At 39.7% G+C, this 17,177-nt stretch overlaps 1 protein-coding gene across 3 annotated transcripts in view; it reads right to left on the bottom strand.

The window, feature by feature from the left end:
• cacna1c (calcium channel, voltage-dependent, L type, alpha 1C subunit) overlaps nt 1–17,177 on the bottom strand; it is a 148,248-nt gene that overhangs the window by 18,940 nt on the left and 112,131 nt on the right. For 2 of the 3 annotated variants that reach the window (XM_058077906.1, XM_058077907.1), the window contains exons 23-33: nt 16,510–16,639; nt 15,970–16,029; nt 14,781–14,887; nt 10,008–10,095; nt 9,819–9,926; nt 9,694–9,746; nt 9,474–9,620; nt 9,178–9,379; nt 8,085–8,243; nt 7,892–8,002; nt 7,042–7,125 (exon numbers count right to left, since the gene is read on the bottom strand). In XM_058077906.1, the coding sequence (XP_057933889.1) occupies nt 7,042–7,125; nt 7,892–8,002; nt 8,085–8,243; nt 9,178–9,379; nt 9,474–9,620; nt 9,694–9,746; nt 9,819–9,926; nt 10,008–10,095; nt 14,781–14,887; nt 15,970–16,029; nt 16,510–16,639 (1,249 nt within the window). Of the gene's footprint in view, nt 1–7,041; nt 7,126–7,891; nt 8,003–8,084; nt 8,244–9,177; nt 9,380–9,473; nt 9,621–9,693; nt 9,747–9,818; nt 9,927–10,007; nt 10,096–14,362; nt 14,378–14,780; nt 14,888–15,969; nt 16,030–16,509; nt 16,640–17,177 lie in introns of all 3 variants that reach the window. The other variant, XM_058077905.1, reaches the window with a different exon arrangement.

Here is a 17,177-nt window from a genome sequence, read left to right as displayed (position 1 = left end):
CTGCTGTATGGTATCATGGACCCAGAAAAAAATATTACGTTTGATTAATGTTCAGGTTAAAAGTTAAATAACTGTTAATAGTTATCCTCCCTATCCATGTGGAAGTGGTAAGTTTTTGGCTTTTTTTTAGTTGAAAGGAAATAACTTGAAGGCTACCGTTTACGTAGCTCTCTAGTTTGCGAGTTAGCATGTGTGTCAAGACCCTGCAGTTGCGCAATATGTTGTAAATAAAAAGAGTATAAATGTGACTATAGTCGTGTTTTGTCATGTCTACAGGGCTCTAATAATGCTTTGTTCATTTTAATCTGAAAAAAATAATTTGTCTACCCACCAACTATATATGGTTTCTTAAGTTTTTAATTATTTGCTGTTTTATTATTATTATTATATTTATTTATTACTGATTGATTGATTTTCTTTATTCTTGATTTGTTTATTTATTTTTCATCTTATTTTGTGTAGAAAAATAAAAATTAAGATATTTGAGAACAGTGGAATGTTTCATCAGAGCTTTTCTTGTAGAAAATCAGAACCAAAGCAAAGTTTATTAATTTTTCTGTTTTTAATAAATACGTTTTTTTTTGTTTTTTGGGGGGGAAAACCTGATGCAGCCCAGACCCTAACTCCAGTGGCCCCCCAGGTAAATTGAGTTTGAGACCCCTGCTTTAAATCCTCAACTTATATCCGGGAGCACTAGAATGTGGGAAGAAGTGTTATTTTGGTAGCTTCCAAAAAAGCTGCTAAAGATAACATCAAAAGTGCCAAATATAAATAATATATATATAAATATACCGTTGTTGCTTTGTCATGCTTAAGGAGTTCAAAAAGCAAAGTGAAATAATAATTTCATATGCGCCAGAAGGGGGGAAATTCTAAAAAAGATATTGCTTTATCATGTTGGGACTGTGGGATATTGCCAAACGCCCGGCTGAAATAATGAATAATGGCCCCCCCCCGGTCACTCTGCAACATTTATGTGCAGGTGCCCGTGGCGTTCCGTGTATGCTGATGGATAGACGCCTGCCTCTGAAGCTATCTGTTTATCTTCCTGCCAGCTTGAAAAGCGCAGCGCAATATAGACTGGAGTTGCTGGATGTTCGGCGGCCTCATTTGAGAAGTCAAAGAGGCGCCAAATATCAGCACATCTCAGTGGACGGAAGCATTTTTTTAAAAAAGGGAGCAGCGAACGACTGGATGGACCCGGTGGGGTCGATCCACGACTCTGTCCCCTGTTAAAAGAGCTCGCCCGCAGAATTGACACATCATTAGCGTCTCCTTGGAAGAAAGATGAGGAAAAGACGTACAAGACAGAGAGGGAACAAGGAAATGAGGCGGATGAGGAGAAGGAATGGAGGGTCACTGATCACTACTAAGACATACTCTAAGACAGGGGTGGGCAAACTACGGCCCGGGGGCCACATATGGCCCACCAAGCGTTTCAATCCGGCCCGGCAGTAACAGAACATTTAAACTTTTAACATGATGTCTTATTCATCAACGGAGAGTCACTGATTGCTACTTCGACATACGCTAAGACAGGGGTGGGCAAACTACGGCCCGGGGGCCACATGCGGCCCACCAAGCTCTACAACAGCATTTCAACTTCTTATTCATCAACGGAGGGTCACTGATTGCTACTTCGACATTCGCTAAGACAGGGGTGGGCAAACTACGGCCCGGGGGCCACATGCGGCCCACCAAGCGTTTGAATGCGGCCCGGCAGTTACTTACTATTTGAACTTTTAACATGATTTCTTATTCAGTAAACCCCCCCCCCAAAAAAAAAACTTAAAATTAAAAATAAATTAAACATAAATTAAAAATAAATTAAAAATAAATTAAAAATAAATAAAAAATAAATAATTAATTAATAATTAATAAATACATAATAAATAAATAATAAAACAAATAAACAAATAAACTAAACTAAAACTAATAAATAATAAATAATAAATAATAAATAATAAATAATAAATAATAAATAATAAATAATAAATAATAAATAATAAATAATAAATAATAAATAATAAATAATAAATAATAAATAATAAATAATAAATTTCGTAGTTTGAGGGAAATGAGGAATATAGCTGATAGTATGACCCTGTGTACAAATGGGCTGCACGGCGGTCGTGTGGTTAGCGCGCAGACCTCACAGCTAGGAAACCCAGGTTCAATCCCACTCTCGGCCATCTCTGTGTGGAGTTTGCATGTTCTCCCCGTGCATGCTTGGGTTTTCTCCGGGTATTCTGGTTTCATTCCAAAAACATGCTAGGTTAATTGGCGACTCCAAATTATCCATAGGTATGAATGTGAGTGTGAATGGTTGTTTGTCTATACGTATGTGCCCTGTGATTGGCTGGCTGGCCACCAGTCCAGGGTGTACCCCGCCTCTCGCCTCTCGACAGCTGGGATAGGCTCCAGCACCCCCGCGACCCTCGTGAGGATAAGCGGTATAACAATTTTGTTAACGCAACACGGCCCACGAGTCAAAACATTTGCCCACCCCCTACTCTAAGAGGCTGTGATTGACAGTTGAACAAAAGACAACAGGGACGGAACAATGATCAAAATATTTGTTTGTTTTTTTTTCCCCGCCGGCGGCAATCAGCTGCCAATAAGAGACGTTCGGAGACACCCCGGGTTTGCGGGAGCAATCAAAGGCCATTTAATATTTAGCAAATGCAGAGTGGAAACATGCATCACGCCAATGCTGCAGCAAGATGCAATTAGTCGCTAATTGTCTTCGACACCGCGTTACAACGGCATACACTGATTGCCTCAGGCCACGCAGCGGAACGCTTAAATATACTTTGAATAACACACAGTGTCGACTATAAGCGGAAAAAACAGTACATTCTTGGTTAGGCACTGTAATACTACTACATTGTTCTACTAAGTAACCCATTTAGCCGTCCTATTTTGCTATGTTAAGCCGCAAAGTTATGCTACTTAATACATGACTAGGTACTACAATTAAAATGAATATTACAGGTCATGATGCAGAAATACTACTAAACTACGAGTATACTTTTTGTACTACTAAAACACACACCTCACTGTTATGTACAATAAGCTTCAAATGTGCAATAGGATTCATTCATTCAAGTGAAACTCAGGTACAATATGTGCAATACTACAATTTGTTTACTGCAATACTACATTTTGTTTACTGCAATTCTACATTTTGTTACTGGATATGGTAATGGTTTAATTTCATATGAACATGCATCAGATTACAATTGAATGCATCCCATAATCAGTTCACAGTTCCACATGTCCAAAAGGAGTAGGAAGAAGCAAAGCTTATTAAATCCTACCCCTCCATCTGGTACTTTTACAATCAGTAACTGTTACATTTGTTCACTTCCTGCTTTCATAATATAATTAAAGTTTTTTTTAAATTCAATTTAATTTAAATATTTATTATTAATATATTATTATTATTAAATATCATATATTTATATATTAATATTAATTAAATTATTAATTTATTTAGTATTTTTGATTTTTAATTTTTTTTCACTTCCTGCTTTCCTCATATAATTTTTTCATTCATTCATTCATTTTCTACCGCTTTTTCCTCACGAGGGTCGCGGGGGATGCTGGAGCCTATCCCAGCTGTCTTGGGGCGAGAGGCGGGGTACACCCTGGACTGGTGGCCAGCCAATCACAGGGCACATATAGACAAACAACCATTCACACTCACATTCATACCTATGGACAATTTGGAGTCGCCAGTTAACCTAGCATGTTTTTGGAAGTTTTTGGGAGGAAACCGGAGTACCCGGAGAAAACCCACGCATGCACGGGGAGAACATGCAAACTTCCAGGGTGTTAGACATAATATGTTTAGGCCATGGAAAAAAATTCAATCCACTTAATAGTACGGTGTCACGGGACAGCCAACTCACGAGACGAGACGATAGACAGGATCGTGTTCAGGATTTCGGTTGATGGGCAAAATTCATTCATTCATTCATTTTTCTACCGCTTATCCATCACGAGGGTCATGGGGGTGCTGGAGCCTATCCCAGCTGTCTTCAGGCGAGACAGCCAATCACAGGGCACATATAGACAAACAACCATTCACACTCACATTCATACCTATGGACAATCTGGAGTCGCCAATTAATTAACCTAGCATGTTTTTGGAAGTTTTTGGGAGGAAACCGGAGTACCCGGAGAAAACCCACACATGCAAACTCCACACAGAGATGGCCGAGGGTGGAATTGAACGCTAGTCTCCTAGCTGTGAGGTCTATGCGCTAACCACTCGACCGCTGTGCAGCCTAAATTTCATTGTATGCAATACAATGACAATAAAGGCGATTCTGATTCTGTATAGTTCAATTAACAACCAAGCTCCTAAAGTATATAATCAACCACATATAGAATATGGCTGTTTCCATCAAAAAGTGCTAATTTTACTGCGGCAGGTTACGCAACTGCATGTGACAACACCACTACATCACACAGTGTTACTCCTACTACTAGCTTAATATGTTACTGCATCAATGAAGGCATGTTACTGCGTAAAACACAGTAAAACACGACACACAATAAATGGTTTAGTCATGAGTGCGATGACAAAGATGCATATCTCCGCTCACGTCCACCTCGCCATCGAACGCTCCAATCAAAGTGACGACATCGTTAAGCGTTATATCATAAGAAGCATTGCTAAGCTTCTGTAGGAAGAGAGGAGGAGTGGGGGCCACATGCGCATTGGATTCCCTTTTTTCCGGAGGCGCAAAAGAGGCAACAGCCGAGCACCGGGCACCCTTGGGAAGTGGCGAGCTTATTGGTATGCCGGGCCAGCCCCGTCTGGGGTGAAACACACTTCATTCCACCATAGGGGAACATGCTGCGGTACCCTTGTGCACATCCTCGCCTTGTTACATGGTGTTAAAGCAGCTGCATTCCCCCGCCCCCGGGGTTAGAAGAGGGGGGGTGCGAGTGCATGCTTACACTCTATCTGTGTCGTACACCCACTGAGCGGACGCACGTATTATTATTAAGACGTGTGTACCCAGTGTTCACATTATGCAACGTTCCTCCATTTGAGCAGCCATCGTCGTCATATAGGATGCAGAACTTCCGACTAAACGATGTGGACTCCACGCCACAATAGCTACGCCAACAATGCATGAAGTATACACACAATACACACTCAACATTTGACTTGTGCCGGTCCCGGAGTATTGTTATGCTTTTTTTTTTTTTTCCATCGTTGACCGCCGAGAATAAATGAATGCATAAATATATTTACATACATTTCAGCGGCCTTGAGCATAACCATTTGTAGATTAAATCCTTCACTGTGTCGGTACGCTGGACTAAAAAAAAAAAAAAACAAAAAAAAAAAAACACAGGAAATAAAGCCATTTTATTCCGGATACTAAACTATTTTTGAAGAAAAAGCGGACCAGAATGGAGATATTGCATCTTGTCATCAGTTATGCAAAGTGATGTAGCAATGCAAACAAAGGTGTGTGTTGATAACTGATGATCAGGCCGAGCAATTTTAATAATAAAATAATAAAAAACTAAAAAAAAAAATTTTTTTAAATAAAAAAAAATTTTTTTAAATAAAAATTTTTATTAAAATTTTTTAAATAATTTTTTTTTTTCTTATGGTTTCAATGGTGCTCCGAAACTCCAAAAACATCATTAAAAAGTAAATTGTGCATAATAGAGTATCTTTAACCCTCCTCTTGTGTTAGGGTCACATTTGTTTATTGCATCAAGGCTTTTTTGACTTTGTCAGGAAACTCTATTTCAACAAAATAAAACCAAAAAAAAATTTTTTTTTACTACATTTTAAAATGGTCTGGTTGAAATTATGACCACTGTATTGTTAGGGTCGGTTTCGACCCGGTTATAATAATAATATGACTATAAAGCAATATTTTGATCCACAACTGAAATCATTCATTCATTCATTTTCTACCGCTTTTTCCCCACGAGGGTCGCGGGGGGTGCTGGAGCCCATCCCAGCTGTCTTCGGGCGTAAGGCGGGGTACACCCTGGACTGGTCACCAGCCAATCACAGGGCACATATAGACAAACAACCATTCACACTCACATTCATACCTATGGACAATTTGGAGTCTCTAATTAACCTAGCATGTTTTTGGAATGTGGGAGGAAACCGGAGTACCCGGAGAAAACCCACGCAGCATGGGGGGAGAACATGCAAACTCCACACAGAGATGCCCGAGGGTGGAATTGAACCCTGGTTTCCTAGCTGTGAGGTCCACTAGACCGCCGTGCTGCCCTAACCAATAAATAAGAAGCAAATTTGATAGTAACTTATTGTTTTTAGTGTATTTTATAGCTGATTTAATACATGGGTCAAAACCGACCCGTTAACATAAGAGACGATACCAGAAATCTAACACAAGAGGAAGGATAAACATCTCGAGTGTCCCTAATGTGGTGGTAGAGCCAACAAAAGTGCTTTAAAAGTGTTCTAAATTACTGAAAAAAAAAAAAATGCATCATAAGGCGCCGCCTGGTTCTTTCCACTCATTCATCCAGATCAAATGCAGGCCAGGGTTTCTAATCATTTGAAAGCATGCAAGATGAGTATCGCTCGGCCTGTTATGTGTGTGTATGTGTGTGTGTGTGTGTGTGTGTGTAGGAATGGAAGGGATCTGGACTCACTACTTACGTTAACCTCAGTGATGGCTATGTCAACAATGCTACCCACAACTATCATGGCATCGAATGTGTTCCATGCATCGATAAAATAATGCTGGGCGAGAAATGGAGAGAACAGAAAAAAAGGCAGAAAAGAAGACATTTAAATGTAAAAAAAAAAAAAAAGAAGACAAAAACTTCCAAGGAATTGTCATGTTGTGAGTCGGAAGTTAGTGGCTAAATCCTGCCTACTGTATCTTACTTCCGCATGTCTGGGATCCCATGAATGGCCATCTCGGGCTCAAGGATGGAGGGAATAGGAGGAAAGGATGGAGGAGATGACACAAGAAAGGAAGGAAAGAAGGAGGTAGAGGCGGGCGGAGGGCGAGTACTTACGTTGATCTCACTGAGAATGACGTCTATTATGCTTCCAATTACGATGAGGAAATCAAAGACATTCCAGGGATCACTAAAGTACCCCTATACAAGGATTTGGGGGGAAACGGGGGGGGGGGGGGGGTAAGGTGAGAGAGGAAGGTTAGAAAGGGAAACACCACACCACCTTGTCGCACGGTTAAGCCGTCACAGCGGCCATATTGGTGTGTGCATTCACACATGTGTGAACGCCGCCATTTTTTTTACCATCTTAAATTTCACTAAAAGCTTCTAAAATATACTTTTAAAGAGCAACATTGTGACATTGACAAAAAAATGTACATTTTGCACTGTTGGATCTAAGTAGAGCTTGAACAAGCATGAACGGTTCATCAGGAAGGGGGGGTTTTATCATGGCATGCTTGTTCAGACCGAGACCACATTCTTCCAGACCGAGACCACGTCCCATTTCTCAAGTGGTCCCGGTCCACTTCATATCGGAAGCTTTGAGGTGACGGCATTCACACTTGAGTAACACACCCTGACTTACCGTCCTCTTCGTTACCATATTGCTTGGGCAGATAAATCCAATATGGCTGCCCAAACAAGGTGGCGTGCAGGACTCGGACTTTTTGCCCCAAAATTTATGAAGTATCAAAATAAACATTAAGAGGCAAGGATAGGAGTAGAATAAGGACGGGTTCACGACACAAGGATTTTTTTTTTTAACCCCATGCTTATGCAATCATGGAAAAAGGGGAACACGGTTAATAATACGCATTGCAAGTTTTACGCTGACTAATGCTAACAATAAAAAGTCTTGTTTTGTTAAAATAACAACAAAAATGTAACCGCAGCAAATTGGTCCTACCCTGGGCTTGAAGGCGATGAGCTTGAGGATCATCTCCACGGTGAAGAGCCCCGTGAAGAGCATGTTGAGGATGTTCATAGCGTCATTGAAGTTCTTTGTCTGGCCGTGATGCTGCAAAGATGCAAACACAAAAAAAAAATGAAGGCTGCAGAATGAACATCAAGATTCTTGTTCGCTCTTTGTGTGTTTTTACCTGCATGGCCAGACAGATGGTGTTGAGAAGGATGAGGGTGAACATCAGGTACTCAAAGTAGCTGGAGTTGACCACGTACCAAACCTTGTACTGGTACGGGTTCTTAGGGATGTAGCGGCGCAGGGGGCGGGCCTTCAAGGCGTACTCCACGCACTGGCGCTGTGACAAAACACACAAAAACGTGAACCAATACAATACAATACAAGGATGAAGAGTCTTCAACCAGTCATGATGTGCTATAATATATCACTAAAAATAAAATAAATTAAAAAGTAAAAAATAAATTAATAATTTAAATAATAATATACAATAATTAATAATACAATAAATAATCTAAATTAAAATATAATTATAAATTAAAATTTTAATTAATATTAATATATAAGTATATTGTATATAATAACATATAATCATGATATAATAATAATATAACAATATAATATATTTATATTAATACATATTTCAATTAAATAAAATAAAAAAAACTGAAACTATATTATGGAAAGCAGGAAGTGAACAAATGTAACAGTTACTGATTGTAAAAGTACCAGATGGAGGGGTAGGATTTAATAAGCTTTGCTTCTTCCTACTCCTTTTGGACATGTGGAACTGTGAACTAATTATGTGATGCATTCAATTGTAATCTGATGCATGTTCAAATGAAATTCAACCATTACCATTACTTCGGCACATGACAAAAATAAATAAATAAATAAATACAAAAATAAAACAAAATAATAAATAAAAATTAATAAAATACAGTAAAAAATAAAAAAATAAAAATTAATAAAATACTGTAAAAAATAATAAATAAAAATTAATAAAATACATTAAAAAATACAAAAATAATATTTGGAAAGCAGGAAGTGAACAAATGTAACAGTGACTGATTGTAAAAATACCAGATGGAGGGGTAGGATTTAATAAGCTTTGCTTCTTCCTACTCCTTTTGGACATGTGGAACTGTGAACTGATTATGGGATGCATTCAATTGTAATCTGATGCATGTTCAAATGAAATTCAACCATTACCATTACCATTACCATTACCATTACTATTACCAGAAGAGACTTTGGTGCACGGATCACATTACCTGGTTCTTGTCCAGCTCGCAGTTCTTGTACTCCTGCTCGCCTTGCTCCTGGAACGTGACGATGACGAAACCAACGAAGATGTTCATCATGAAGAAGGCGATGATGATGATGTAGATGATGAAGAAGATGGAGATGACCACGCGGTAGTTGTAGATGGGGCCCACGTCCTCGGCGTGAGAGTCGATGGCCTTGTAGAGCAGCCTTGGAGAGAAGATGCGAGCGCGTTAGGAGACCATACGACACCACCGGTACCACGTGTGTGTGTGTGTGTGTGTGTGTGTGGGCGTGCACACACCCTGGCCAGCCCTCAAAGGTGGACACAGCAAAAAGAGCCATCATGCCTTGCAGAACGTCATCAAAGTTAAAGTCGCTGTTGTTCCAGTGTCTTTGCGCCCGTTCGGGTTTGGCCACGTCGCCGTCTTTGTACATGATGTACGACCCCCTGATAGAACACATAACGCACACATTCAGGTGTGAAACGGCGCCCGTTGTCGTCGTAGGTTCACATCCTTTACCTGCATTCCGCCTGAGTCTGCTTGGAGCTGTCCGTGCAGAAGAAGAACTTGCCCTGAAGGACAACATCAACAGCATCAATGATGAGCACAAGAAACCCCAGAAGCCGTCCCGTGACGTCGCTTACCTTAAAGAGCTGCACTCCGATGCAGGCGAACATGAACTGGAGCAACGTGGTAACGATGACGATGTTGCCGATGGTCCTGATGGCCACGAATACGCACTGAACCACGTGCTGAGAGAAGCAGACAAAAAACCATGATGGTACTTGCTGTCATATCTTAAAATATTTTTATGTAGATGTTTCAGGGCTGACCTTCAGGCCTTTGGCTCTGTTGATGGCCCTCAGAGGTCGAAGCACTCGGAGAACCCTCAGGATCTTCACCACGTTAATTGCACTGGACCTGGAACGAGGATCTCAATCAGACGTGGATAAAATATTCATTTTGGGTAAAAAAGGTAAAATGGATGGAGCAACTGTGAAGAAGTACTCAAAAGTGAGTACACTCAATACAATGGAAATACTTTGGAGTAAAGCTTGTAAATTGGAAAACTTTTGTGCTGCATCCATTTTTTTTATCCAAATCGTTTCACGGTAAATACGCTTTTTACGGTGACCGCCAGAGGAAAAACACGCAGCCATGATCGAACACGGAAATAATCCATAAAACACACGCAAGCGTAAAATGCTGCAATCACATGGGTGGGATCAAGTTTTAGTTTTTAGTCCTGCAAGTATTAATGTGATTGCAGCATTGTTTGTTTACAACATGATCCCATTGCGTGTGTTTTGTGTTTTGGTGGTCTTTTTGGTCTTGGATCATTTCCGTGTTTGAGCGCTTCAACGTTCCTGCACGTTTGCTCCCCTGTCGGCCGCTGTAGATTTTCAAAATTGTGACGGGGATCTTGTCAATTTGTGCTGCATGAGCACACAGCACACAACAAGTGACAGAGAGGACATGTAACGAAAAGACAAAAGGCACGAAACAACAAAACAGAGGGGTTAACACAATGTATCTTTAAACACTTTTGATGGGATATCAATGACTAGAATTTACTTACAAACACAGACACAATAATACTGATTAATACATCATAACATATCATAGAAACCCCAAGATAGCGAGCAATGACGCCCCCTTGTGGTTGTGGTAAAACAGTTCAAATCCACGCTAGCACGCCATTAAAACATTCATTCATTCATTCATTTTCTACCGCTTATCCTCACGAGGGTCGCGGGGGGTGCTGGAGCCTATCCCAGCTGTCTTCGGGCGAGAGGCGGGGAACAGTCTGCATCACAGTGTCGTCTTCCAGCGAACGCAAAACTCATCACACAGCAGCTTAACACTCAAAAGGCTAGCTAAGAAATATACAATACAAGTACCGATATGAGTTTAAAATAAAATAAATAATGTTTTTCATAATCCATTAACGCGGGGGTGCTGGAGCCTATCCCAGCTGTCTTGGGGCGAGAGGCGGGGTACACCCTGGACTGGTGGCCAGCCAATCACAGGGCACATATAGACAAACAACCATTCACACTCACATTCATACCTATGGACAATTTGGAGTGGCCAATTAACCTAGCATGTTTTGGGGAATGTGGGAGGAAACCGGAGTACCCGGAGAAAACCACAGGAGCATGGGGAGAACATGCAAACTCCACACAGAGATGGCCGAGGGTGGAATTGAACCGGGGTCTCCTAGCTGTGAGGTCTACGTGCTAACCACAGGATCTCTACAATGTCAACCCGTTGGAAATGGCAGGATGTCATTGACCATCACAGTGTCGTCTTCCAGCGAACGCAAAAGTCATCACACAGCAGCTTAACACTCAAAAGGCTAGCTAGGAAATATACAATACAAGTACCGATAGGAGTTTAAAATAAAATAATGTTTTTCATAATCCATTCAATCAGAAGGTATTATTTACATTCATTCATTCATTCATTTTCTACCGCTTTTCCTCACGAGGGTCGTGGGGGGTGCTGGAGCCTATCCCAGCTGTCTTGGGGCGAGAGGCGGGGTACACCCTGGACTGGTCTACGCGCTAACCACTGGATCTCTACAATGTCAACCCGTTGGAAATCGCAGGATGTCACGGTGTCGTCTTCCAGCGAACGCAAAACTCATCACACAGCAGCTTAACACTCAAAAGGCTAGCTAGGAAATATGCAATACAAGTACAGATATGAGTTTAAAATAAAATAAAAAATGTTTTTCATAAACCATTCAATCAGAAGGCATTATTAAGGCTTATCCTCATGAGGGTCGCGGGGGCGGGGTGCGGGGGGCGGGGACCGCCGTGCCGCCCCCCATTAAAACATATTGTATTGTAAACACAAAGTTATTTCCTTGAACAGACATTAATATGTGTGTTTTTCAACTCAAAACAGCACCACACAACTAACCCGGCTACACACACCACACAGACACACACACACACAGAAACACAACAAATACACACAAACTAGTGCAGGCTAGAAGGAAAGTGTCAGTACAGGCCAAACGGAAGCAAAGTTGTGCCCGAAAAAAAAAAATCCTCCAAATTCAAATGAATACCTTGACATTTTGCTATTTGAGGATGAAATGTATGAGATTAAAAAAAAAAAAAAAACGTTTGCTCAACATTTTCCTCCGTTCAGACACACACACACAAGCGCGTGTCATCAAAATGCCAGTGTATCATTCTAAGGGGTTGTTGTCGGAAATAAAGCAAAGAAAGTGACGCCTGAAAGTGACAGGAAAAGGAGATTAAAGGTAGCTGACACGGCGTGGGATGACGCCGCCGACACGGTCAAAAGCGGCGTACAATCAAATCATATCAATTATTAAGATTAAAGCGGTTAAAGTGAAAAGCGGCAGCTGACCTGCCCGGTTGGGGAGGCGTGTTACGCCATTTAGCAGCAGCTGGCTCATGACAGGAAGTGCTCCCTGAGGGCCCGTCTTTTGGACAGTTAGAATCAATATTTTCTCTCCGTAATGAATTCGATTATGCCTCTTTTAATGGAATATCATTTCTTTTCTAATTTGGTTTAGTACACGTGCAGATTATTATTTTTTTTTTTATTCAAGAGGCGGCGGTTTGACCGTGTCAGTCCGCAAACATCCCACACGCTTTTTTACCTTTAACGGGCAGTTTTCCCATTCCGCTGCCATTTCTATTGCCCGGGAGAGTTGAGTTCATCTTAAGAGTCCATTTATTGTTAACAATAAGCTTCATTTAATGAAATAATCACATTGTCTGCATGAAAATATGAATTGATGCTGCAGTTTTACATAAAGGAGGGTTATTACAGTGTAATATATACAGTTGGTACTGTAAACGCTCCAATTACGGAAGGGGGGTTCATTTTCCTAAGATGCAGAGCGGCTGTTATTTCCGACTAATTATTTTACTTGCGTTCTGAGGCCACCAGCAAAAACGCCAAGGAATCGGAGTCAAGGTGGAAAAGATTATATACAAGTTTCACTTTTGCTCTCACTACTAACTATGGAGTGTTTAAGGACTACCAAAAAATCCTATTATGTAGCATTCAGACATACATAAGTGTCACACAATTCGCCGTGACAATGCATGACATTTAAATGCCTAAAAAAGGTCGAAAACTAAATGTTAACGAACATGGCACACATTGGTACAAAATATCCTGCACTACCTTATACCTTATACACTAAAGTCAAGTACTGGTTACTTCCAGTGTACGTCACAGTACGCAAAACGTGCATTGTTCCCACTTTTGGACCAATTTTGTAGAGATACTCAATTGTTTTAGGCCACCATTAAATTTACACAAGTATACACAATCTACACTGCAAAGCCGCTATTATTTATTATTTACTTATTATTTTATTTTTATAAATCATTTTTATATTATATTATATTATTCATTTATTATTATTTTAATGATTTATTATTATATTCTTCTTCTGATTACTACTACTACTATTTAATATTTATTTAATTTTTATTATTTAGTTTTAATTCTTTATATATTATTTATTATTTTGTTTAATGATGTATTATTTATATTCTTTTTCTGATTATTACTACTACTACTATTTATTATTTAATTTTTATTATTATTTATTTTTACATTATTTTTTTTTTATTTTTTTAAATGATTTATTACTTATATTCTTCTTCTGATTTGTACTACTAGTAGTAGTAGCAGTAATATTATATGATTTTTTTTGTAAAAAAAAAACAAAAAACAATACAACTTTTTTTTTTAATCAATAAAAAATATAAAATTATATCAAATTATAGGGGGACTTAAGAACATTTTAGGGGGGCTGCAAGGGGGGCAACATGGGTATAAAATGTCACCACCACTTCCCGCATCCGTGAAACAGTGGAGGCTACTGGCTTCGTGAATTCCTCCAACTACAAGGGACCTCCAAGATATCGAACCGCTGATAGACACCCCCCGTGGTCAAGCAGTGGGTAACTGAATAACGTCATTCATTGGAGCATTCACTGTATCATGTATACATGATCTGTATGTATGTTTTATATCAATTCAAAACTTGTATTATTATTATTATTTTTTTTTCACCATGAAAAGAGCTAAACTCTCCCAAACGACAGAAATAGCAAATAAGGGAGTGACATTTTGAGACAGTTAACAGTGTTTAAGGGCATGTTAACAAGCACTAATATGAACTTACGTCGAGAAGTCTAGTCTATTAAAGCGTTAGAGACAGAGAGTGTAGCATAGCATATTAAAAACATGAGAAATATCACAGCATTCCAATGAGTTATTAGCTGCAAGAAGCACAGGACATCTTTATTAATTAATAATAAACAGCACAAGCCATGGAGTGTGTGAAGAAGAAAGAGCACGGGGGGGTGGGTGTTGGGGGGTCGGGGTGGTAATTTACCAAGCCAAACATTTCCCTACTTATCCACTCCACACGTTGATTTGTGTGTCCTTCCGGAGCCGACTAACAGCCCTTGAAGGCAAAGACTCTGAGGACTCGGCGACGCCGTTTAAATGCAAGGGGTGATAATCGCTAAAGGTGCTAGGTGAGTTATTTATTTTAATGAGGTAAAAAAAAAAAAAAAATCAAATCCGACGGCACTCACTGTATCCCGGAGGAGATGAGCGAAACGCTGACGACCACCAAGTCCAGGATGTTGAAGTAGTTCCTGCAGAAGGAGCCTTTATGGAGGAAGGCCCCGTAGGCTGTCATCTGTGATGGATTGGAGATGATTATGAATATGAAAGAGCTTTTTAGCAAGCCTTTTTGAAGCTGTAATATAGAAACATTGTTATTATTTGTTATTTGCGACATCAAACTGCAAAAAACGCACTGAAAAAGCAGAGCAAAAGTACTTAAAAAATGTTACTGAAGTCTAAAATGCTCCACCGATTCATATAGCCTTGGGTGTCTGGGCATGTGAGTCTGCCCATAATTGCTTCTGTCCTATATTAACCCACAAGTTAGCATGAATAGACATTTTTTTTCTCAAAGCTGTCTGTTCAGGTTGTATTGATTTATGTACTTGTATGCAAAAAAAAAAACACAGCAAAAGTACTTAAAAAATGTTACTGAAGTCTAAAATGCTCCACTGATTCAAATAGTTTGGGTGTCTGGGCATGTGAGTCTGCCCATAATTGCTTCTGTGTAGTAACACAAAAACAAAAAATTCTTAAAATGTATAAAAGGTAAGCTAAAAATGTGAATGGCATGATATCAAAAACATGTTTTTTGAGGAATACCTGGAATATGAAATGATAAAAAATTTTAATTACAAAGATATTTCAAGAAAATAACCTGACCGGGTCATTTTTGACCCACTTATGCATCTAAGGGTTGAAAACTCAACCCTTACTCAAGTCTAAAATGCTCCACTGATTCAAATAGCCTTGGGTGTCTGGGCATGTGAGTCTGCCCATAATTGCTTCTGTCCTATATTAACCCACAAGTTAGCATGAATAGACATTTTCTCTTAAAGCTGTCTGTTCAGGTTGTATTGATTTATATCCTTGTATGCAAAAAAACCCAAAAAACAGAGCAAAAGTACTTAAAAAATGTTACGCAAGTCTAAAATGCTCCACTGATTCAAATAGCCTTGGGTGTCTGGGCATGTGAGTCTGCCCATAATCGCTTCTGTCCTATATTAACCCACAGGTTAGCATGAATAGACATTTTCTCTCAAAGCTGTCTGTTCAGGTTGTATTGATTTATATCCTTGCATGCAAGTTTAATTAATTTTTTCCTTTCATTATTCTCAAACAACTTGTCTGGTTTTTTGTGTATTTTGGTTTTACCTTGAGAATGATCTCTATGGTGAAGAGCCCAGTAAAGACGTGGTCTGCATAGCCCAGAATCTGCAGCGAGAGCCGAGAACGTCGTCGTTTTGACATGAAACAGCCCAAAAACACATTTCAGAGAATAAAGCCTGAACTCTTTGTCAACTCTTACGCGGTCTAGAAATAACCACATAAGGATAATGAATTCAGAAATGGAGCCAAACCTTAAAAAAAAAAAAAAAAGGACGCCTTATTGCATTAAAGCTCATTGAAGAGTCAAGCAAAATGCAATAAAAGTGATTTTTACGAGCCCCCCCCCCGGGAGGTGCTTCTTACCGTCTTTACATTCAATGAGCACAATGAACAGTTAACATGCTAACAGCAGACTGATGCTGCTTCTTGCACAGCTAACCGTTATTTACAGGACTAGCGTGCCGCTAAAAAGTCAAGATCGCCATTAAAGCTCAAAGGGGCCTTTTATCCAAGTTGTACAGTTCCCGGGGAAGGAATGAAACGTAACACCACCCATCACGATAAACCTCCTGAGCGTCAATCAACCTGGTTTCTGAAGGAGTCATTCTTGACCGGGTCCTCTGCAGCCAGACTGATGCTGCTGAGCAGGATGAAGAAGAGGATGAGGTTGGTGAAGATGTTGTGGTTGACTATTTTATGGCAGAGGACCCTGAATCTGAAAGAAAACAACACAGAGACAATTTAATATCTTCTGGTAAAGGAGGCTCCTAGGATGTGAATGTGACTTTTTAATGATGGTGGTTGAAATTCAGGCTTCACTACCCGTCTTAAAATAAAGCCCAGGTACAGTGTGTTAGCATTCATCATTGGTCAAGTAGTTTGGAAAATAAATTACCCGCAAAAAATGTGACTTATACTCCAGTGTGACTTACATATGTTTTTTTCTGCCTAATTATGCATTTTTGGCATTGTGCGACTTATACTCCAGTGCTACTTATGTATGCTTTTTTCTACCTAATTATATGCATTTTTGGCCTTGTGTGACTTATACTCCAGTGTGACTTATGTATGTTTTTTTCTACCTAATTATGCATTTCTGGCCCTGTACGACTTATACTCCAGTGCGACTTACGTATGTTTTTTTTCTACCTAATTACGCATTTTTGGCATTGTGCGACTTATATATGTTTTTCTCTACCTAATTATGCATTTTTGGCCTTGTGCGACTTATACTCCCGTGCGACTTACGTATG

The sequence above is a fragment of the Doryrhamphus excisus genome, chromosome 7 (assembly GCF_030265055.1).
Source record: "Doryrhamphus excisus isolate RoL2022-K1 chromosome 7, RoL_Dexc_1.0, whole genome shotgun sequence".
Lineage (NCBI taxonomy): Eukaryota > Metazoa > Chordata > Actinopteri > Syngnathiformes > Syngnathidae > Doryrhamphus > Doryrhamphus excisus.
Note: the sequence above shows the minus strand (reverse complement) of the source record. Positions and strands in the feature narration are given on the sequence as shown.